The sequence below is a fragment of the Lutra lutra genome, chromosome 16, assembly GCF_902655055.1.
Source record: "Lutra lutra chromosome 16, mLutLut1.2, whole genome shotgun sequence".
Lineage (NCBI taxonomy): Eukaryota > Metazoa > Chordata > Mammalia > Carnivora > Mustelidae > Lutra > Lutra lutra.
The window spans coordinates 45214602-45236963 of NC_062293.1; the positions used below are offsets into that span (position 1 = coordinate 45214602).

Here is a 22362-nt window from a genome sequence, read left to right on the forward strand (position 1 = left end):
CCCAGGACGCTGGAATCATGACCTGAGCCGAAGGCATACGCTTAATGACTGAGCCACCCAGGCACCCCAAGTAGTATCCTTTATTTATTTATTTTTTTTTAAAGATTTTTTATTTATTTATTTTGACAGAGAGAAATCACAAGCAGGCAGAGAAGCAGGCAGAGAGAGAGGAGGAAGCAGGCTCCCTCCTGAGCAGAAAGCCCGATGTGGGGCTCGAACCCAGGACCTGGGACATGACCTGAGCCGAAGGCAGCGGCTTAACCCACTGAGCCACCCAGACGCCCCAAGTAGTATCCTTTAAAACACAAATACTGACAGGAGGGGTTTCACTTAGCTTTCTGGAACATGTCAGTCATGGGTTAGCTCTTCCCAAGGGGTAAGTGGAGAGCCTGCAGTAGGAGGAGAGCTCTGGGGCTGCTCAAAGGCCTATGTTGGTGAGGGATGGCTAGGTTTCACCCTCCAGGCCCTTGGGGAATGGATATAGGAAGACTGTCAGAAAAGAATGGCTCCTGAAGGCAGAGCATGGAACACAGTCTCCGGCGGTAGAAAAACTTGGCCGTGGCCCTCAGTCTGGGGCGGCTTTATGCCACGGGCCACTCATTTGCAAACACATTCGAACTTTTCTTCCATGGCTCTGTCTTAACACAGAGGAGGTGCTGAATGAATGTTGTTTGAATTAATATCTGCTCTGTCTTCAGAGGCTGATTGTAAGCGTCATCTTTTTGACATAAGGGAAGCCAGCAATGAGGAAAGATGGCCGCTCTAAACTCAGTTTGTACAGAGCAAAAATGGCAAGGAAAAAGGAGAACATTTTCAAAACAAGAGAGAGATAGGGAAAGAGGGAAGGAGGAAGAGAAAGAAAAAAAAATTCAGAAAATCATGTATTTCGGTATGACAAAACTTTCTCCTAGTTTTAATTCTGTTGGTTGCCTTAAAGGGACGGATAAGCGTATATTTACCTATAGAAGTTTTTAAATATTTAAGGCAGTATTTGTCTAATTGCTTATGTTACAATAGAGACAGTATCTGTTAACACCCCTTGGCCTCTGAGAATGAGGAGCCCAGTGCTTTTTTATCAGCCACTTTTTTAAAACTTATTTAAAAATCAGTTAATTAACATACAATGTATTAGTCTCAGAGGTAGAGGTCAGTGATTCATCAATTGTAGGCAACACCCAGTGCTCATCGCATCACGCGCCCTCCTAATGCCCATCACCGGTTACCCCCCTCCCTTCCAGCAACCCTCAGTTTGTTTCCTATGATTAAGAGTCTCTTATGATTTGTCTCCCTCTCTGATTTGGTGTGGTTTTATTTTTTACTCCCTTCCCCTATACTCTTCTGTTTTGTTTCTTACATTTCACATATGTGTGAAATTATATGATAATTGTCTTTCTCTAATTGACTTATTTCACTTAGCATAATACCCTCTAGTTCCATCCATGTCATTGCAAATGGCCAGATTTCTTTCTCTTTTTCTTTTTCTTTTTTTTTTTTTTTTGGATGGCTGAGTTGATATTCCATTGTGTATATATACCACTTCTTCTTTATCCATAGTTTGGCTATTGTGGATATTGCTGCTATAAACATTTGGGTGCACGTGTCCCTTTGGGTCCCTACATTTGTATCTTTAGGGTAAATACGCAGTAGCGTGATTGCTGGGTCATGGGGTAGCTCTATTTTCAACTTTTTGAGGAAGGTCCATACTGTTTTCCAGAGTGGCTGCACCAGCTTGCATTCCCACCAACAGTGTAGGAGGGTTCCCCTTTCTCCACACCCTTTCCAATACCTGTCATTTCCTGACTTGTTAATTTTAGCCATTCTGACTGGTGTGAGGTGGTTTCTCATTGTGGTTTTGATTTGTTTTTCCCTGATGCCGAGTGATTTTTCATGTGTCTGTTATAGCCATTTGGATGTCTTCTTTGGAGAAGTGTCTGCTCATGTCTTCTGCCCATTTTAAAATTGGGTTATTTGTTCTTTGGGTGTTGAGTTTGATAAATTCTTTATAGATTTTGGATACTAGCCCTTTATCTGATAAGACATTTGCAAATATCTTCTCCCGTTCTGTCGATTGTCTTTTGGTTTTGTTGACTCTTTCCTTTGCTGTGCAGAAAAAGCTTTTTATCTTGATGAGGTCCCAACAGTTCATTTTTGCCCTTGCTTCCCTTGCCTTTAGTGGTGTGTCTAGCAAGAAGTTGCTGCAGCTGAGGTCAAAGAGTTTGCTGCCTGTGTTCTCCTCAAGGATTTTGATGGTTTCCTGTCTCACATTGAGGTCTTCAATCCATTTTGAGTCTATTTTTGTGTGTTGTGTAAGGAAATGGTCCAGTTTCATTTTTCTGCATATGGCTGTCCAATTTTCCCAACACCATTTGTTGAAGAGGCTGTCTTTTTTCCATTGGACATTCTTTCCTGCTTTGTCGAAGATTAGTTGGCCATAGAGTTGAGGGTCCATTTCTGAGCTCTCTATTCTGTTCCATTGATCTATGTGTCTGTTTTTGTGCCAGTACCATGCTGTCTTGATGATGACAGCTTTGTAATAGAGCTTGAAGTCCGGAATTGTGATGCCACCGACTTTGGTTTTCCTTTTCCACATTCCTTTGGCTATTCAGGGTCTTTTCTGGTTCCATACAAATTTTAGGATTATTTGTTCTAGCTCTGTGGAAAAAGTTGATGGTATTTTGATAGGGATACACTGAATGTGTAGATTACTCTGGGTAGCTTAGACATTTTCACAATGTTTGTTCTTCCAATCCATGAGCATGGAATGTTTTTCCATTTCTTTGTGTCTTGCCCCATTTCTTTCATGAGTACTCTATGGTTTTTCTGAGTGCAGATCCTTTATGTCTCCGGTTAGGTTTAGTCCTATGTATGTTACAGTTTTAAGCCAGTTTTTGCTTTTGTTGAGACAATCTGGAATTTTGGGTCAGAGTCTCTTTTGTTAACTGATTATTTTATTTTTTTAAGAGATTTTATTTATTTATTTGACAGAGAACATGAGCAGGGGGGAGGAGCAAGGGAAGAGGGAGAAGCAGGCTCCCTGACCCCGATGTGAGGCTCCATCTCATGATCTCCCAGATCATGGCCTGAGCCAAAGGCAGATGCTTAACCGAGGAACCACCCAGGCACCCATTAGCTGATTATTTTACATCTATGTTTTAAGCATCATTTCCTTCACATTTTTATCATTTTGTAGTTATACGTATCCAGTTATTTAGACTGAATTCTGTCTTTATTTCATTAATCACTGTTCATTTTCTGGTACCATAAGTTCCCCACTCAGGAGCTTTTTATTTTAATTCATTTGTTGATCAAATGAACTCTACTTTTGAGCAATTTTTTTTTAGGAAAACTGGATGCACCTGTTTTCTATTTTTTGCTGATGTGACCCACAGTACCTTTTCAGGGTAAGAATCACAGCCTTACTCCGGATTGCAGAGACACCCTCTTACCTAGGGCACGTAGAGGTTGCTGTTCTAGAGTTGAGGGCTGGCAGATACCGCGGGGCTCCCTGGGCTGCCTCTGTGTGAAAACAGGCCTAGTGGCCTACTCTCTGCCCCCACTCGCTGCTCGCGCTGAGCAGACACACGGTCAGGTCCATGCCACAGTCACACACACTATATAAATGCCCAGTCTCCTTCCTCCTTGAGTAGGGCAGCAGGTAATCAAGTCGTTAGCCAGAACTTTAAGGTGTGATGGTCCCAGTCTGGTTTGAACTAGTACTAAAAACGCATTTGTGTGTTACATTAGCACATCTCATGTCAACTCGCCTTGCTCGGTATCAGCTTGTCGCTGTTGGCTGTAATTATGGCTTTTCATACTCAGCTTGTCACCACAGAAACCTGGTTAGAGGGTCCTGGCCAGCTGTCTTTGAGAGCAGATGCACTCCAGCCAATAGCACACGATGCCCCCAGCCCTTCCTGCTTTCTGAGGGACCCAGTGCTGGAAGCCCCGGTTCCCTTTGGAAAACCATCCAGGTTTTTCCCATCGTCAAAATTCCGACTACTGGGGTGCCTGGGTAGCTCAGTCAGTGAAACATCTGCCTTTGGCTCAGGTCATGGTCCCAGGGTCCTGGGATCGACTCCCACATCTGGCTCCCTGCTCCATGGGGAGCCTGCTTTTCCCTTTCCCTCTCCCTCTGCCTCTCCCCCTGCTCATGCATGCTCATGCTCTCTCTCTTACTCTTTCTCCCTCGGCGGGTCTTAATTTACAAAAGTGACTAAGTGACAACACAGAGGCGAATGCCCTTGAAAGAACAATCTATTGCATATAGTTCCCAAGAGAAGGGGGCACACCACACACGGGTCATATGGGGAAGCACCAAGTTTGGTCAGGAGGCAGGAAAGAGTGAGGGGAAAGCCTAGGCCAGGGCCTTTACTGGGGTTTCTATGGGAAGGGCAAGGCAGGGCAGGGTAACTGTCTTTGGATTGGCTAGTTGAAGCAGTTTAAGGAGGCATTGGGGCATACGGGGCAGCCCTGGCTGATTTAGGGCAAGGGGATACTGGCCAGGTGGGTGAGGGTCAGCTAAGGCAGCGTTTGGCGGTGTGGGGACGAGGGCTTGTCACATGACCTTCATGTGCCTGCAAAAACCACATCACAGGGCCAATAGCAACGTCTTTGGCCAGTAGTCTGGCCATGTGATCAATGGATGCCAAATAGACAAATACATAATCTAAGAAAAGTTAGAACACGTTGTCCCTAAGTTAGTTCAGGTTGAGAAATGCAAAAATAGCATTTGATTTAGCAAACCCGTGTATGATTTTATAAGAGGTTGAAGAGGGCAGGTCCCAGGACAGACTGCATGGGCTCCAGTTTATGTTCTTGTTTTCCCTGTTCTCTCTGCACTGGGTGTGTCCTCGTCTGTAAAATAAAGTTACGCTGATACTGACAGGACTTTGGTGAGAGTTAAATAAGTTATTGTATATAAACTCCTGAGAACGGTCCCTAACACATACATAGTGCTCGACAATTACTGGGGATTTAACTTCTTAATTTTTTGTAACCATTAAACACCTCAGGGTCAGATGGCATGTGAAGATCACATTTTTTTAAAGATTTATTTATTTGCCAGAGAGAGAGCACAGCAGGGGAAGCAGCAGGCAGAGGGAGAGGGAGAAGCAGACTCCCCGCTGAGTAGGGAACCCGATGAAGGACTAGATCCCAGGACCCCGGGATCATGACCTGAGAAGAAGGTTAACGCTTAATCGACTGAACCACTTGGGCACCCCTGAAGATCACATTTATGATAATTATCTTGACCCCTACATCCCCCAAATGAAAATTACCATGATCCGATTAATTCCTTTTGAATTTTTCATTTCTGTGCCATATTTTAATTGACCTAGTATTTAGATCATGACTTTCTGGTCTGAGATTCAATTTTCCCTGAAGGTTTTTACTGATTTTTTTTTCCTCAATGACAAATGAATAATGAAATGCTATGCCCTTTTTTTTTTTTAAATCTTACTAACATGGTATTTATTTGCCTTCCCTCTGTCAAACCCTAAACCAGCCACTTTCTGCAGGCTACCTGGGGAGGTATAGGAAAATAAACATACAGTGCAGATGAGACTCAGGAGAAAGACTTATGGGAGGTGGAGACGGCTCCTTCAGATGGTGAAGAGGATGAGAAAGGCCACCAGCAGGCAAAAGAACCTCATGGCCTCCAAGAACGCAAAGCCCAGAATGGCGTAGGAGAAGAGCTGTTGCTTCAGAGAGGGATTCCTGGCCTAACCGATGATGAGGCTCCCCAACACAGCAGTCCCAGTCCCGATGAACTTGGCTTCCCTGTCGATGTCCCTTGAAATGCACTGGTTTGGAAGCTGTGGCTGGGAATAAGTGAGGTCAGGGGATATGGGGCTGCCAAGCTGCTGAGGTTCTTATAGGGTACCCCATCTGTCAGTGTCCCTTGTGCTTTTAGCCCCACTGCAGACAGTGAGAGGTGAGAGGTGCTCCTGTCCAAGAAGAGGGTGGAGATGAACTTTGCACAGGCAGACATCACAGGGAGTGAGGGCTGTGGCAGGAGAGCTGCTCCCAGGGCAGAGAAGACAGAGAGTGAAATGTTATACCCTTTTACAGCTTTTTGATTTTACCTTCTGTTGTGCAGAGCCTTCTCTTTTCCTGTCAGAAACCCCTGTAGACCCTCTTCAGGCTCCAACCTGCACTGGTTACTGAGAGCCAACCTCATGGGACTTACTTCCACCACCCTCCAGAGTTGGAAACACTGTTTCTAGGAGCCTGTGTCTTCCACTTTTTTGTTTTTCACCTGCATTTTGCTGGAGCCCATCCTTAAGTAGCCTCTTAAAAAGAGAATGTGTAAGGAAAACTTGGAGTCCTTGCAGGTCTAAAAAGTCTCTACTTTGCTCTCATGTTCAATTGATAGTTTGGATGATAGAACACTAGATGCATACCTTTTTTCAACCTGTGCTGTCGATGATAAGTCTGATACTGTTCTTATTCTGGTTTCCTCATAGGTCTATTTCTTTCTGGAAGCTTCTAGGATCTTCTTTTTTATACTTGGAACTAAATGATTTTATGAGTAATTATTGCTTTTTTAATTTCTCATTTTTCCTACCTTATATTTAATAAAAATCCTTTAATCTGAAGACACATGTTCTTCTTCAGGTCCAGGAATTTTTTTTTTTTTAATTTCTCTTTCTGGGAAGTCTATTATTAGGAGTTAGATCCCTCAAATTGAGCATTTTTATTCCCTATCACTTCTTTTACATTTTTCTGTTTCATTCTCTTTGTATTCCACATTCCAAATTTCCTCATTTTTCTCTTTCAGCCTTTATTTTACATTTTTATATTTCCATTTTGTATTTTTAACTTCTAGGAGCCTTTTATTCTCCAAGTTGTTGCTTTTAAGTCCCTGAATTTAGCTTTCCTACTTTAGTCAATTAGTTATCAACATACCTGATTATTTCTTTTTCTAGAAGTGTCTAAATAGAGGATGGACCTCCTGCTGGAGGCCTGGAGCCTTAAATGGCTTAAAACAACAATCATTTCTTTGCTCTTGAGTCTGCAGTGTGGGCTGGGTGCAGCGGGGAGGTTCTTCTGCCGAGACCTCCCAGGGTCATCCAAGGGCTGCAGTCATGGACCATTCAACTGGGGGAGGGGTCCGAGAAGGCTCCTTCCTTTGCAGATGGTGCTGGCTATGGCTGGGGTGTCTCTATTCTTCTCTATGTGGCCTCTCATCTCGTACACTGGACAAGGCTCTCTCACAGGATGGCCACAGTGTTCCAGACAGTGAGAAAGGAAGCTGCCTGGCCTCTCGAGATCTGGCCAGAAGTCCCATGTTCCCACCACCACGATCTGTTGGTCAAAGTAAGTCACAAGCCTAGAGCAGATGTGAGGGGTGGGGAAACAGACCCCACTTCTTGATGGGAGGAAAGGATAATAATTGGGGGCCATTTTTTAAGCTTCTATAACCTCCCGGCTTCTCACTCTGTCTTACTCTGCTCAGGCTGCCATAACAAGAGAGCACAGAAGGAAGGCTTAAACAACTAGAATTTACTGCTCACCCTCTGGAGGCTAGAAGTCCCAGATCAGAGCTCCGGCAGAGCTGGTTCCCACTGAGAGCACTCTTCCTGGCCTGCAGATGGCTGCCCCCTCTGTGTGTCCTCCCACAGAGGTGAGAGAAGCAAGCCCTCTGTTGTCTCTTCTAAGGACATGAATGCCATCACGAGGGACCCACCATTACGGCCCCATCTGGCCCTAACTACCTCCCAAAGACCCATCTCCAAACACTGCCTCCCAGGACATCAACATAGGAATTGGGGCATGGGACCCACTTCAGTCCATGGCACCCTCTAAGCCAGGGCTTCTCTTAAGGAACTTGAGTTACATAAAACCTTGAAATTCAGATGAGCTCATGGCCTCAGCTGGCAGATTTTGGTGTGCTTTCAGGCACTGGGGCCCTATGTGCATCCTACTGTTATAAGATTTGGAGCTTTCAATCTGGTGCAGGAAACAGGCATATACATGGGTAGTCAGAACTGTGTGTGCATTGCAGTGGGAGACCTGCACAGTTCTGTGGAAGCTTCTGGATAAATGTCATTTCCTAAAGGCTGGATTTCTTCATCCCAGCCCAGGGAGGGAAGAGGGAAAACAGGTACAAAGGCCTGGAAGCAAGAGACAGCTTGATGTGGTCAGGGAGTGGGAGCGGCTCTGTCTGGCTGATCCCGAGGGCAGGGAGGAGGAGGCAAGAGATGGGGCTGGTGAGGGAGGCAAGGCTGGTAGAGTTCTGGGGTCCTGTTGGCCATGCTGTGGAGTTTAACTTGCCTGGTGGAGTTCCCAGGAGGTTGACATGCTGGGCGTGCGTGCATGCGTGTGTGTATATGTGTTCAGGTAATGGGTTAGGGAAGGCTGTGCAACCTCTCTGTCAGGTGGGTTGACTCCTTAAGAAACTCTTTTTACAAGACCAAAGTGGAAGCAGGAAGACTTCTCTGTTAGAGACCATTTCCTGTGTCTTTTCAAGACCAGGCCAGCCTGGAGCTTGTTAAGCAGACAGAACATGGTCTCCCTAAAGACAGAGCCTGAGTTCTGTCCCCTGAAGATGATTCCTTTGCTTTGCCTTCCTCGTTTATTCGTTCAATTTGTCAGTCGGCAACATTCTTGCCACGCTGCAGCTCCTCGCTGGGCCCTGGGAATACGGGGGTGGCTCGGGCACAGCCTTGCCCTTGGGCTCCCAGCTCCCTGGCTGGGCAAAATGCTGGAGCTGCTGCATTTGCATGTGGCCTCCAGGAGCATGGCAGACATGCTCTGCCTCAGCTCGAGGTGGTGTGGAAGACTTCTGACAGGCAGTGTCACTGCCCTGGTGGGAGACGAGGATGAAGGGCATGTCAGGTAGAAGGAACAGCATGTGCAAAGGCCCAGACTGTACCTCTGCTCAGACCCAGGTGCCTCACCCGAATTCATTCAAGGGCACTCCCGAGTTGTTTGAGAGGCAGGAGAACATGGAAGGGATGGGGTAATGAGCGGGGACAGAGGTCTTGAGCCATCCCTTGCCCATCCTCCCCAGTGGCTGGTCCCCTAGGATCCGCTTATTCCTGACAGGGCCTGGCACTCACCGCCTTCTCCAGCCACAGCCATTTAGGAAACGCCAATGATTAGTGATCGTTATCATGGTAATTAAAATTCCCTGGGAACAGCTTGGCTAATATCCATCAGTAGCTGCAGTCAGATTGGCCGTGAGCTGAAATCCTAATGAAAACCTCGAAGCAGAGCACAAAGCAGTGCTATACGGGGAGGGTTTCATGCCACCGGCCACTCCTCCAAATGCCGCTGCGTGGGTCTTTTCTTAGTTAACGGCATTTTCAAGGCTGGCCGCCATCCTGGCCTTATCACTGCAGACCCCACACGTGGGGAGAGGACTAGGGCTTTGCAGAGTCCCATGGCCTCTTTTGGAAGTGGAGGTTTTCCAATCTGTGGAGGGCTTCTGCTGCTGTTCTTGGGGCAGGCCAGGGGTGGGGGGTGCTGGGCCAGGCCACAGGGCATGGGCCTGGATGCTCAGAGCAGAAAAAACGGGATTCAAAGTCAAAGCTCCGGTCCTGCATTTTTCAAGGCATGAGAAGTTCTGAGAATGGGCAGGGATTCACGTGGGGGGAGGAGGCACCCCCTCAGCCAGCTGGGATCCCTCCCACCTCAACTCAGCAGTCCTGCTCTCCCCTGTGGAAGGTACTTTCCAAAACACCGCATTTCACACGCTCCTTCCCAGGAGTGCCCTCCACAGTGGGTAAGGCCCCTGCATGCTCTGGTCACCCCTGCTGTGGGGGCTCAGGAAGTGCGGTTCCTTGAGCCGGTCTGGGATCGCTGGCCTTTCTGGTCTTCTGGTCTCTGTCCACTGCGGTGGCGTCAGAAGTAGGCAGACCCCAGGCCCCGGGACTGTGAACTCACATGGAATGACTGACCCACTGGACCCCAGGGTAATCCCATGGGGTCATCTCCCTGCTGAGCATAAATGTCAGAATGAATTATATGAAAGTCATGTGGGGATTTATAGGTCAAAAATAACTGAATACCAAAAAACCACTGACTATCCACATGTTCATGCAGTGGAGCCTAATAACTTTGGGCTCTTTATCCTATTTTGGGGGGAGAGGGCAGCAAAGCAAAGCAAAGTTTTGTTTTGTTTTAAGATTTTATTTATTTATTTGATAGAGATCACAAGTAGGCAGAGAGGCAGGCAGAGAGAGGGGGAAGCAGGCTCCCCACTAAGCAGAGAGCCCGATGCGGAGCTTGATCCCAGGACCCTGAGATCATGACCTGAGCCGAAGGCAGAGGCTTAACCCACTGAGCCACCAACCAGGCCACCACCAAGCCTGTAGGTTTGTTGAGCAATAGCAAAGTGATGGTACAAAGCTCCCAGAGAGTGAGGGGACCCAGGAAGGTTGCCATCTTTATCCTATTTTCTAAAAGCACTTTACTGATCAGTATTTTTTTAAGCATGGGGTTGGGGTGGAGGTGGATCGTTGCAACAGGAGATGAGGCTGAGGGCCTGAGGCCTGTTGGCTGTGATGAGCCAGGGGACCCAGGGACAGCCCGGGCTGCGGGTGGCACTGGCGCTGTAGGAAGGGCTGGGAGTACATAGTCAGGGAGGTTTGCAGGAGAATGCTGGACACTGGTACGCCCTGCTGAGCACTTCTTCTTCTTCTTCTTCTTCTTCTTCTTCTTCTTCTTCTTCTTCTTCTTCTTCTTCTTCTTCTTTTTTAAGATTTTATTTATTTATTCAACAGACCACAAGCAGGGGGAGTGGAAGAGGGAGAAGCAGACTCCCCACTAAGCAAGGAGCCCAATGCAGAGCTCAACCCACGACCGTGGGATCGTGCCCTAAGCCCAAGGCAGACGTTTAACTGACAGAGCCACCCAAGCACTCCTAAACACTTCTTCTTTATCCCTTTTTAATCTGAAACAGTTAATCCACTTCATTAATTACAAGGACTTACGTGAAACCCTCAGGTCACATCTCTAGGAAGGTGACAGCTGTATGGATTGGGACACTTTCTGGCAAACTACCTATAGCTGCCAGTTCAGCCATGCAGCCTGTTTGCTGAGCACCTACTGTGTGTCAGACACGTGCTAGGAGTTGGAAGATACAGTGGTGAGTGCCCTGTCCCTGGGCCCCTTCCTGGATGGTAGAGCCTAGTGGTCTCTAAAAGTGAAAGGACCAGGGGCACCTGGGTGGCTCAGTTGGTTAAGTGTCTGCCTTTGGCTCAAGTCATGATCCCCAGGGTCCTGGGATTGAGTCCTGCGTCAGGCTCCCTGCTCAGCAGGGAGTCTGCTTCTTCTCCCTCTGCCTGCTGCTCCTCCTGCTTGTGCTCTCTCTCTCTGTCAAATAAATAAAATTTTAAAAACATAAAATGAAAGAACAAGCCAAAAGGCAGACACAACTCAAGTGTCCATCCATGGCTGAATGGCTAGATAAAAATGTGGTGTAGACCTACCATGGAATACTAGTGTTGAACCTCAAAAAGGAAGAAAATTCTGACACAGGTTGTGACACCTTGAGGATATTATGCTCAGTGAAAAGCCAGTCACAAAAAGATCAATACCCCACAATTCCATTCATATGAAGTACCTAGAGTCATCAAATTCTTTCTGAGTCAGATTCTCAGAAAGTAGAATGGTGGCTGTCAGGGGCTGGCGGGGACAGGGGACTAGGGAGCTGTTGTTCTGTGGGTGCAGAATTTCCATTTTACAAGATAAAAGTGCTGTGGAGATGGGTTATACAACATGAATGTGCTTAACACTACCGAACCATACACTTAGAAATGGCTAAGATGGTAAATTTCATGTTATGGATTTATTTTTTAATATTTTAATATTTTATTTAGTTGATAGTATGCATGAGCAGGGTGGCAGGCGGGGTGGGGTGCAGGGGGAGAACCAGACTCCCTGCTGATCAGGGAGCTGGACAACAAGACAGAGGGCTCGATCCCAGGACCCAGAGATCATAACCTGAGCCCAAGGTAGACACTCAGCCAACTGAACCACCTATGGATATTTTTTAAACTAAAATTAATTTTAATTTAAAACAAAAAAGGAAAGTGAGGACTGTGCACATGCCTGGGCCAGAACCATAGTCCCAGCTCTGGAGGAAGAGCCAAGAAGCCCACGATGAGGCCTCAGTGAGGATCAGGCATGCATCTGGCCCTGTGGAGTCTCCAAACGCAGCTCCGTATCATTTCTTGGTCTGTCCCACTGAAAGCCACACAGCACTAACACATAAACCTTGTCACTGGGTCACCCTTGGTGTTGTCCCCTCCAGTCCTCTTCAAAGAGGCCCACACAATGTGCCCCAGAGGGGACCATGGGGCGCCCATCCTCCTTCCTGTGGCACCTAACTCTGGTGGCCTCAGGTCCTGACATGCATGTCCCCCACATCCGGCAGCCCGTGGGAACTGCTCCGAGTGGGTCCCCAGACCAGACCCTAGATCTCACCAGGAAATAAATGTAGTGCAGGCTTCCCAGCCTGAAGGCATTTAGCACTCCCCTGGAGACTCAGCTCTTCTTCCTGGAGGGTGGTCTGGCAATGGATGTTCCCATCTAAACTTAGACACATGCCTTGACCCAGCAGATCCGCCCCCAGGGTGTTTTGGTTATACGCATTATGGGTGTAAGGCCATAATGGACACCTGACTGCTGTGTTTGCAAAGATGATCGCTGCAGCACTGTTCACAAGAGTGAAACTTTGGAAACCAGGTAAATGTCTATCAGTGGAAGGCTGGTTTAATTAGGTTTCATAAATCCAAACTCTGAAGCCATGAAAAAGGGGTGGTGGAGACACAGAACAGTTGCTCTGATGCAGAGTTAGGTGGGAGGCAAACACAGGGTGCGTCTACATGATCCTTCAGAACAAATTGTGTACGTGCCCTGGGCATACAGTTGGTTCTTGAGGGCTTGCTCCATTCGGTCCCCCCGAGGCCCAGCCCATGTTGGGGGACAGGAGGCCGGTGTGCTCAGGGGAGGGCAGGCAAAGCAGAGGCAGAGTGAGCCCCTCGCTAGCCACCTGTGGCCTCTTGGGCTTGGGCCTGTGTTCTCAGGAACCACGTAGCAGCTCCGCCGAGACAAGGTGGCCTTGGCAGCCACTGCTTGAGCCTCTTCCTTCTGCCTGTATGGCAGCTCCCTCCCCTCAAGGCGCCCAGTCTGCAGGACACTCAGTCCCCATGAGGTCTGCCCTGCTGAGGCTTTACTCACCACTTAGCCACACTTAGTGAGCATCTACTTTGCATCTGTAAATGTTGGGATGAGACTCTGGGGCCTCCACTGTGGAACAGAGGCCAGTAGAATGAGGGCTGGCCTTGGGCAAGTTGCTTAAGTTGTTGGAGCCTCAATTTTCCTATCTGGAAAGTGGGGATAGTAACAGAGCTTCTTCAAAGAACTTATCACCAGGGCGCCTGGGTGTCTCAGTGGGTTAATCCGCTGCCTTCGGCTCAGGTCATGATCTCGGGGTCCTGGGATCGAGTCCCGCATCGGGCTCTCTGCTCGGCAGGGAGCCTGCTTCCCTTCCTCTCTCTCTGCCTGCCTCTCTGCCTGCTTGTGATCTCTGTCAAATAAATAAATAAAATCTTTAAAAAAAAAAAAAAAAGAACTTATCACCAGATGCCTCTGGCAATGGGGAGGAGACTTTTTAATTTTGCACCACGTCAATTTTAGACTGTGTATACATGCTGTCAATTCAAATAAATACTTACTGTAGGAGGGCCGTGAGAGGATCAGAAAGGGTTTTTTAAAGGGGGCTCCACAGGCATTCATCCTACCAGATGGATTCTATGTTATTCAAGAGCCACACGAAAGCAGGCCCTTCTGCAAGGGTACCTGGGAGGGAGGGGTGAGTGATTCGAGCCAGGGACAGGGTTGGGACTCAGTGGCCCCAGGCCTAGAACTCTGGAGCATAAGAAGATGACTCGTGATAGCTGAGTGATTTCAGTGCTGCACAGTTAGGTGCCGAGTCTGTGCAAACCAATTACCTGGGTTGAGCTTCTCTAGGAAAACCTGTTGAGTAGATTCTAAATGGGAAGCACTGTATGTTCTTTGGCTCTGTTGGAGAACCGTATGTACTTTGGTATCTTAAAGGCTCTGAGAAATCCTGCAGTAATGCTTTGTTGTTTAACCTAGTGCTTCCCAAGTGTACATGATTAGGAACTTTTTTTTTTTTTTTTTTTTTGGTCCAGTCTGTGTTAACAACCCATAGAACTAAGGTATAGAGGAGGCTTAGGGATTAGGAAACTCTGTCCTAGAGAAAATCAGGGCAGCCTCTGGCCTTCTGATTTTAAAATTCTCTCTTCTGAGGGGCACCTGGGTGGCTCAGTTAGTTAAGCGTCCAACTTTTGATTTTGGCTCAGGTCGTGATCTCAAGGTTGTGAGATGGACCCCGCCGTGGAGCTTGCTTAAGAGTCTCTCACCTGAGGCGCCTGGGTAGCTCAGTGGGTTAAGCCTCTGCCTTCGGCTCAAGTCATGATCTCAGGGTCCTGGAATCAAGCCCCACATTGGGCTCTCTGCTCAGCAGGGAGCCTGCTTCCCCCTCTCTCTCTGCCTGCCCCTCTGCTTACTTGTGATCTCTCTCTGTCAAATAAATAAATAAAATCTTTAAAAAAAAAAAAAAAAGAATCTCTCTCTCCTCTCCCTCTACCCCTCCGCCCCCTCTCCAATAAATAAATTACTCGGGAACTTGGTCCACTGGTTTTAGGATTTCCTTGTCTGTAGATGAGAGGAAGAGGGTGGCAGTGACAGCCATAAGCATCACATCTGTCTGGTGGCATCTTACATTCATTCCAGAGTCGGGTCCTCGTGGCTGCCCTGTGAGACAGGAACTCTTCCTACATTCCACCTCCTGGTGATGAAACTGGGAATCTGGAAGGTCCATGTGTCCCTATCTCACAGCGGCCCAGTGACAGATCCAAGGTTTGGACCCCAGCCGTCTGCTCTGAATCGCCAAAGTCTTCTCTGAGAAGGTCACGTTCCTTCACACTCTCCCCCTCCTCTTACTGAATACCCTGAACATATATCCTTCGGTGGAAAAGAGATCAGGGAGTACTTGGCATTTCTTGAAGTAGGCATGGAGAGTTCGATGACCGTATCTCACTGCTGCTAGGAATTCTAACCTGGGACTCTCTGAGGTTGGGGCCCTCCCTGCACTGGCACAGAGCATGCCTCATCCCCGGGGAGCTCTCCAGAACAGCTTCCAGTATTGCACCGTCCCCCAGCCCGGCTCTTCTCCGAGCTTCCTGCCTCTCGATCTGCCCCAGAGCCTCTAGGGAAGGGGCAGAGGGGAGGAATGCATGTGGAGCACCTTCTGGGCACCCACAGCACAGAGCCCTTTCCAATAGGAGAGGAGGGCGGGCCAGTGTGGGAGCGCAGTACAGGGAGGGCTGCCCTGCGTCCCTTGCTCTAAGCAGATGTCACCCCTGCCAGGTCTGGAAGAGGTCGGGGGCCTGGTTCTACAAAGGGCTCCCCAAGTACATCCTGCCGCTGAAGACCCCCGGCCAGGCTGATGACCCCCACTTCCGACCTCTGCCCATGGAGCCCACCGAGCAAAAGCCCAGAAGCACTGAGACTAGTCGTGTCTACACGTGGGCCCGAGGAAGAGGTAAGTCCCCTTTGCCACCTGTCCCAAGATAGCAGCTGTCACAATCCCGCTGTCAGCCAGCTGGGCAGTGCCAAGGCACCAGGCCGGTGTCTGCCACACCTGCACGGGGCTCATCCTGGCACATCATCCCTCCCTGGGCCCTCAGCTTGCCACCCACGCCCATGTGGGCAGCTGGACCTTAGCACAGGGATCGCTTGGAGCAGGGGGTCCATTGGGGGGCCATTTCACAAGCAAAGGCTCCTTTGGGGCTAGGGATGCTGTGAGCACTGTGGATCTTCGCAGGAGCATGATACCTGCTGAGGTTTCTCGCAAAGTATGAAAACGCAGCTTTCCAAAGCTGGCCTGTACCATCCTTTCTTGGCACTTCTGCTGCATCTCAGGAAGGGAGGACTCCTGGCTTCCCTGGTCCTAATGAGCAAGATGACTGTGCCCAGGGCCCTCTGGGTCACATGGAAGCTGCACTGCTGTGGCAGCCGGCCAGGTGGCTGCCATCGGAAGGGAGCTCAGCCCCACTGGTGGTCACAGTACCTGGTATGGTAGGCGGCCCTCCCCGGTTTGCAGGATGCTTTAATGTTCGTGATCTTCATTTTTTAAATTCCCGGTCTCACATCAGGCTCCAGAGGTGATCAGGGTGGGTATTTAAGCTCTGTTTTAGAGACCTGTAGCCTGAGGCCCAGAGAAGAGGTTGCACTTACTGAGCTGCTGTATGGCTGAGATGGGACCAAAAGGCCGGGTCTTATCCTCTGGGCCCTTGCTCCTTCTGGCCTAAAGAGTCCAAGTTTAGGGTCCGTGTAGATGTGGCAGCTGTTTTGGGGGGCTCTTAAAGATCTTTGTGTTTGGTTTAAGACCTGGCATCTATCTTTTGGGCTTTTTTTCCCTTGTTGCAAAATTAAGGTGTGTTTATTACAAAATGTTGAAGGCTGCCAAGTGATATCCTGTGGAAAGTAAACGTCAGCTGTAGGTCAGCCTGTCCAGCCATGACCAGCATTAACAGCGGGGTCTCTGTTCTCCTGAAACCCTCTCCTAGGCGTCCCCCGCCTCTTTGTCCAGAAGGCCTTCCTCGCAAATTCTGCTGGCCTCTGTTTGCACTTCTCCTTCCCACAAGTTCGCCATCACTGCCGCAGCAAAACCCTTGTAGGAACCGTGGGCAAGGGCAAGGGTCCCCTGGGCAGGCGGGCAGGGGCACAGGCTGCATGGCACTGGCCTCAAGGAGGAGCCTGAAATGGGGCTTTCTGGAGAAGTGGCTCCCTCCTCCACTCGGTCCAGCTGAGGCTTCCTCCTGCCCCTGCCCTGTTCGGGGCCCACCTGTGTCCCGTGGGGTGATGGAGGAGTTACAGCTGGGGAGACAGAATGTTGTTCTGAGTGGGCCGCAGGGGCCCTCACTGCCCTGTGTGCTCAGCATCCACGCAGGGCACACGTTCACACACACTCATGTGCTCACGCACACCCCTGGGAAGGACAGGGTCTCCCTCCCCGAAGTCATGCAGACACAGATGGCCTTTTGATGATGTGGGTGAGGAGGCCAGCGGCCCACACACACGCAGGTGGCATGGTTTATTAACTGAGTTTGCTCTGTGGCCAGGCCAGACCACGTGGAGGTCCTCCAGGTGAACTTGGGCTTCGTCTGCAGATTGGGTCAGAAGCTTCCAGGGTTCTGGAGCAGGAGGCAGCACATCCTTTGTGCAGCCCCTGGGCCAGGCATGTTGCAGTTCTGTGATGACCCCCATTTTAGTGACGAGCAGGAAGGGGGGTCCAGGCAGATGACTTATGTGTCTTGCCCATGGGCAGCAGAAAAGTGACAGTTGCTGGCTCCAGGCTGGTTGGAGAGGCCCAGAGGGTATCTGCATATATGCAGAGATGGGGTACACTGGGGGGGGGGTGCATGGAGTACGTGGTGTGGTTAGGCCTGAGAACTGAGGTACGCGGTGTGGGCAGGCCTGAGGACTCAGGCCTGAGAAAGCCCACAGTCGAGAGGGAGGAAGACTAGGAGCTGGTGGACGACATGGAGGAGGCATTGCTGGGGAGGGAGGACGAAAGCTCAGAGGTTCTCTGCCACGGGAACCAAAGCACCAGGGGTTTGCAAGGAGGGGGTCACAAGCCTGATGCTGTGGTTGTCCTCTTTGATGAGCCTCTGCAGAAGTGGGATCTGTGCTTTCTTTTTTTTTTTTTTTTTAAAGATTTTATTTATTTATTTGACAGAGAGAGATCACAAGTAGATGGAGAGGCAGGCAGAGAGAGAGGAGGAAGCAGGCTCCCTGCTGAGCAGAGAGCCTGATGCGGGACTCGATCCCAGGACCCTGAGATCATGACCTGAGCCGAAGGCAGCGGCTTAACCCACTGAGCCACCCAGGCGCCCAGATCTGTGCTTTCTGATTGAGTTTGTTTCCCCTGGCCATTGCAACTCCTACCGTGTACTCACAGAGGCGTTCGGGTGGCTATTGGACCCCCAAGGGGGACTGGAAGCCCAGGCCACCTAGAACCATCCTTGTGATAGGCCTGGGCCTGGGACGAGGGGAGGTCAGCCCCACACTAGCCCTTCTGTGGCTTCCTGGTGGTGTACAGGTCTGGAGGTCAGGCCTGTGGCAGCCCCACACCAATGCTCTGTCTTGCTTGTCTGGAAGCCTCCCAAGCTGCCAGGGGCTACTGCCTCAGTCCCAATTCCTTCTCAAGCTGTTCTCCAGGCTGTCAGACTCCTGGCGGCAGACAGCCCCTGGCTGGCAGCCTTGGGAGTCTGGCATAGGGACCTCACGGGGCCTTTCCAAACCACTGACAACCGGAGAACCAATTAAAATTTTTCCAGCTCCAGGAGTGGCTTCCCCTCCCCAGGCCTACCATCAGCCATACCCAGGTGCCTAGCAGTTGGTTGGGGTCAAAACTATAGTTCGTGGGCCAAGTGAGAGCCCGTGTGGTAAGCCTAGCCCTTAGAGCACCCCATTCAACCCAAACTGAGCTCAGGGCCAGGCAGAAATAGAGGGACCAGCACTGGGGTGGGGCCCCACCCCACCACACTGGAAGCTACATACCGGCAGGGCCATGTCTATCCTGAATAGGCCAGTTCCTTACTACCTAGCATGGGAGACACATGGAATAGAGGCTTCTTAGGTAAAAGAGTGGATGAATGAATGAATGAACTACCCATACCCCAACAGGATATTTGAAAAACTGTGGAAGGATTTTCCCTAGGGCCTGCAGACTCCCCTGGGTCACAGTTCTGTTGGACAACCCCAAGAGAGACTTGAGGACTATGAAAACCACCCCCACTCTCATGAAGCAGCTCCCCTCATGAAGCAGAGCCCCTGCCTCTGGAAACCCCAGGACCATCATCCCCCTCCTGCCTCCCAGTCCCTGCTTCCCAGCATGAAAGCTGATCCTAGGGGGCACCTGGGGGGCTCCATCAGCTAAGCATCTCCTTAGGTTGTGGTCTCAGGGTTGTGGGATCAAGCGGGGAGTCTGCTTCTTCCTCTCCCTCTGCACCCCCAACCCTGCTCACGTGTCCCCTCTCTCTCGCTCGGTCTCTTAAATAACTAAATAAAATCTTAAAAAAAAAAAAAAAAAAGCTACTCCTGGCATCAGATGCTCTCTCTTCTCTTCCCCTACCCCTGTTCCTCTATATCTCTCTCCCTCTCTCTCCCCCCCAATACATAAATAAATCTTAAAAATGGTACCTGTTTTGTGCTTGCTACAGTAGCACATACACTAAAAATTACCTGTTTGAACCCATACCCCATTTTTTATTAAGTGGTTTATTTTTCTCATATTGATTTGTAGGTGCTGCTTATATGTTAGGGATGGTAGATGGCTGGCAAATGCTTTCCTCCTTGACTTTCCATTTAGTTTGACCTTGGTCTTTACTCATAGTATTTTGCCATTCAAAACCTGTTTCTCCTCATTTTTGTGAAGTCAGGTATGTCTTTTGTTGGCTTTGTGGTTTCTAGGTTTCCTATCTTGCTTCAAAATGTCTTCCTCCCCAAGGTTAAAAACAAGTATATGCTAAATAAAACATTTAGTATGAGAACAAAAGGAAATTGCTTAAATATGATGCAACTACCAAGGAAGAAAAAATATCCGATACCAAATATTACATTCACTGATAAAGAACCGAAGCCATGCTCTATCAAAATGCAAATCAAGAATACCCCTATTGGGGGGCGCCTGGGTGGCTCAGTCGGTTAAGTGTCTGACTTTGGCTCAGGTCGTGATCCTGGAGTCCCAGGATTAGGCCCCAAAGTGAGGCTCCCTGCTCAGTGGGAGTCTCCTTCTCCCTCTGCCCTTCACCCTGCTAATGCCCTCTCTTGCTCTCTTTAAAAAAACAAACAAACAAACAAACAAAAAAACCAGACAGCAGTTGACAGTGTTTTTGTAGTATTTAACTAATGAAATAAGGCAAGAAAATAATCTGTTGCTATTGGAAAAGAGAAAAAATTATATTATTTGCAGATGATGTGACTGTATACTAAGAAAACCCAAGAGAGCCTACTAAGACAGCCCATTGGGATTAATAAGACAATTTGGGAACCGACAGGATGCAAAGTATATTGATAGTTTACACACCAAAAAAAATTGATAGTTTTACTCTCTGCTAATTAGAAGGAACAATGGGGAAATTCACTCATAATTGCAGCAAAAATTATAAAATAACTAGAAGTGAAGTTGAAAAGCAATTATAGGTTCAACTTGAAGAAAATTATAGAACTTTATTACAGGACCAAAAAAAAGCAAGAGACAAACAGAGAGGCAGACAAAGATCTGGATCCCTCCAGATTAATAAATGTAATAATTCCTATCTGATTTCCCAGTGGAGTTTTTAGGAAGGAACAGATTCAGACATTTCTCTTATCCACTGGATAAACGAAACATGGCTTAATCATACAGTGGAATGTTATTCAGCCTTAAAAAAGGAATGAGCAAAAAAAAAAAAAAAATTAAAAAAAAAAAAAAAGGAATGAGCTTCTGACATTGGCTACACCATGGATGAACTGTGCACACTCTCTGCTAAGTGAAAGATGCCAGAGACAAAGGTCATAACAGTTGTATCACCCTGATTATATGAAATGTTCAGAACAGGCAAATCCATGGGGCACCTGGGTGGCTCAGTCAGTTAAATATCTGCCTTCGGGTCAGGTCATGATCCCAGGGTCCTGAAATCGAGTCCCAAGATGGGCTCCCTGTTCAGTGGGGTGTCTTGCTTCTCCCTCTCCCACTCCCCCTGCTTGTGCTCTCTTGCTCACTTTCTCCCTCTCAAATAAATAAATAAATCTTTAAAAAAAAAAAGAAAAAAAAAAGAACAGGGAAATCCATGGAAACAGAATGTAGATTCATGATTGCCAGGACCAGGGAGCTAGGGGGAAGAGGGAAGGATTGCTAATGGGTACAGAGAACATGTGATAAAAATATTCTGGAACTGAATAGTGGTGATGGTTGCAAGACACTAATGAATATACTAAAAACCATGGAATCGTACACTTCCAGAGGGTGAATTTGATGGTATATGAGTTATATTTCATTATAACATAATGTTTTGAGGTTTTTTTTAAGATTTTATTTTATTTATTTGACAGAGATCACAAGTAGGCAGAGAGGCAGGCAGAGAGAGAGAGAGGGGGGAATCAGGCTCCCTGCTGAGCAGAGAGCCCGATGCGGGGCTTGATCCCAGGACCCTGGGATCGTGACCTGAGCTGAAGACAGAGGCTCTAACACACTGAGCCACCTAGGCACCCCCAAAATATTTTTTTCTTTTTTAAGAACGGCAAGGTAGTAGAAGGAGCTGCTTACTCTTAAGGCTTACTATAAAATTACTATAATCAATAGAAATAGTAAAGTATTGGCATCAGAATAAATAGAATATTTATTTTTAGGATAAACAGGTAAGTAGAACAGAATAGGGAAATAATAGACCTAAGGATGTATGGAAGCTGAACATAGGTAGTTTTTCAATTCAGTGGGAAAATAACAGGTTTATGTAACAACCAGAATTAGCATAATTAGATTTCCACCCGTTCCATGTGTATTCAGAAACATGCCACAGAAAGATTAAGGATCTAAATGTTAGGAGCTCCTGGGTGGTGCAGTCGGCTGGGTGTTCAACTCTTGATTTCGGCTCAGGTCATGAGCTCAGGGCCTTGAGATCGAGCCCCGTGTTGGGCTCCTTGCTGGGCATGGAACCTGCTTAAGATTCTCTTTCCCTCTGCCCCTCCCACCCCTCCCTCAAAAAGAAAAAAAAAAAAAGTTAAAAATAACACAAAGAGGGCACCTGAGTGGCTCAGTGGGTTAAGCCTCTGCCTTCAGTTCAGGTCATGATCTGCTCAGCCGGGAGCCTGCTCCCCCCACCTCTCTTCCTGCCTCTCTGCCTGCCTGCGATCTCTCTCTCTCCTTCAAATAAATAAAATCTTAAAAAAAAAAAAACCACAATATATTAGAAAAGATCCAAGATATTTTTTTCTGCTGTGTTATCTCAGAGAGCTGGTGACGCTCCGGCACGTGTAGAACATGTTGGCTGACCACCTGAGTTTACTTCTCTCCCCTTTTCTGTACCCTGGGTGTTGATTTGGGACAAGGACTTGCCCACAGACCACTAGGCAAGCCTTCTGTAAGCTTGCTTGTAGCAGGTCATTCATTCTTTCCCCAGGATGGAGGAAGGAACAGAGTGACCTGAGTGGCCTTGGGTCTGACCTGTGTGTCTCTGGAAGAGGTCCACCTTCCCACCTAAACAATCTAATCTTTTTTTTTTTTTAATGTTTTTATTTATTTGAGACTGAGACAGAGTGACAGAGATAGCACAA

The 22362-nt window shown here is 48.2% G+C and overlaps 1 protein-coding gene and 1 pseudogene across 8 annotated transcripts in view; one reads left to right on the top strand and one right to left on the bottom strand.

The window, feature by feature from the left end:
* Positions 1-22362, top strand: part of RPH3AL (rabphilin 3A like (without C2 domains)) — a 147061-nt gene that overhangs the window by 106053 nt on the left and 18646 nt on the right. For all 8 annotated transcript variants that reach the window (XM_047707016.1, XM_047707019.1, XM_047707017.1 and 5 more), the window contains one exon: positions 15409-15583. In XM_047707016.1, the coding sequence (XP_047562972.1) occupies positions 15409-15583 (175 nt within the window). The remainder of the gene's footprint in view (positions 1-15408; positions 15584-22362) is intronic.
* On the bottom strand, positions 5604-5992 carry LOC125087097 (ATP synthase F(0) complex subunit C2, mitochondrial-like; annotated as a pseudogene).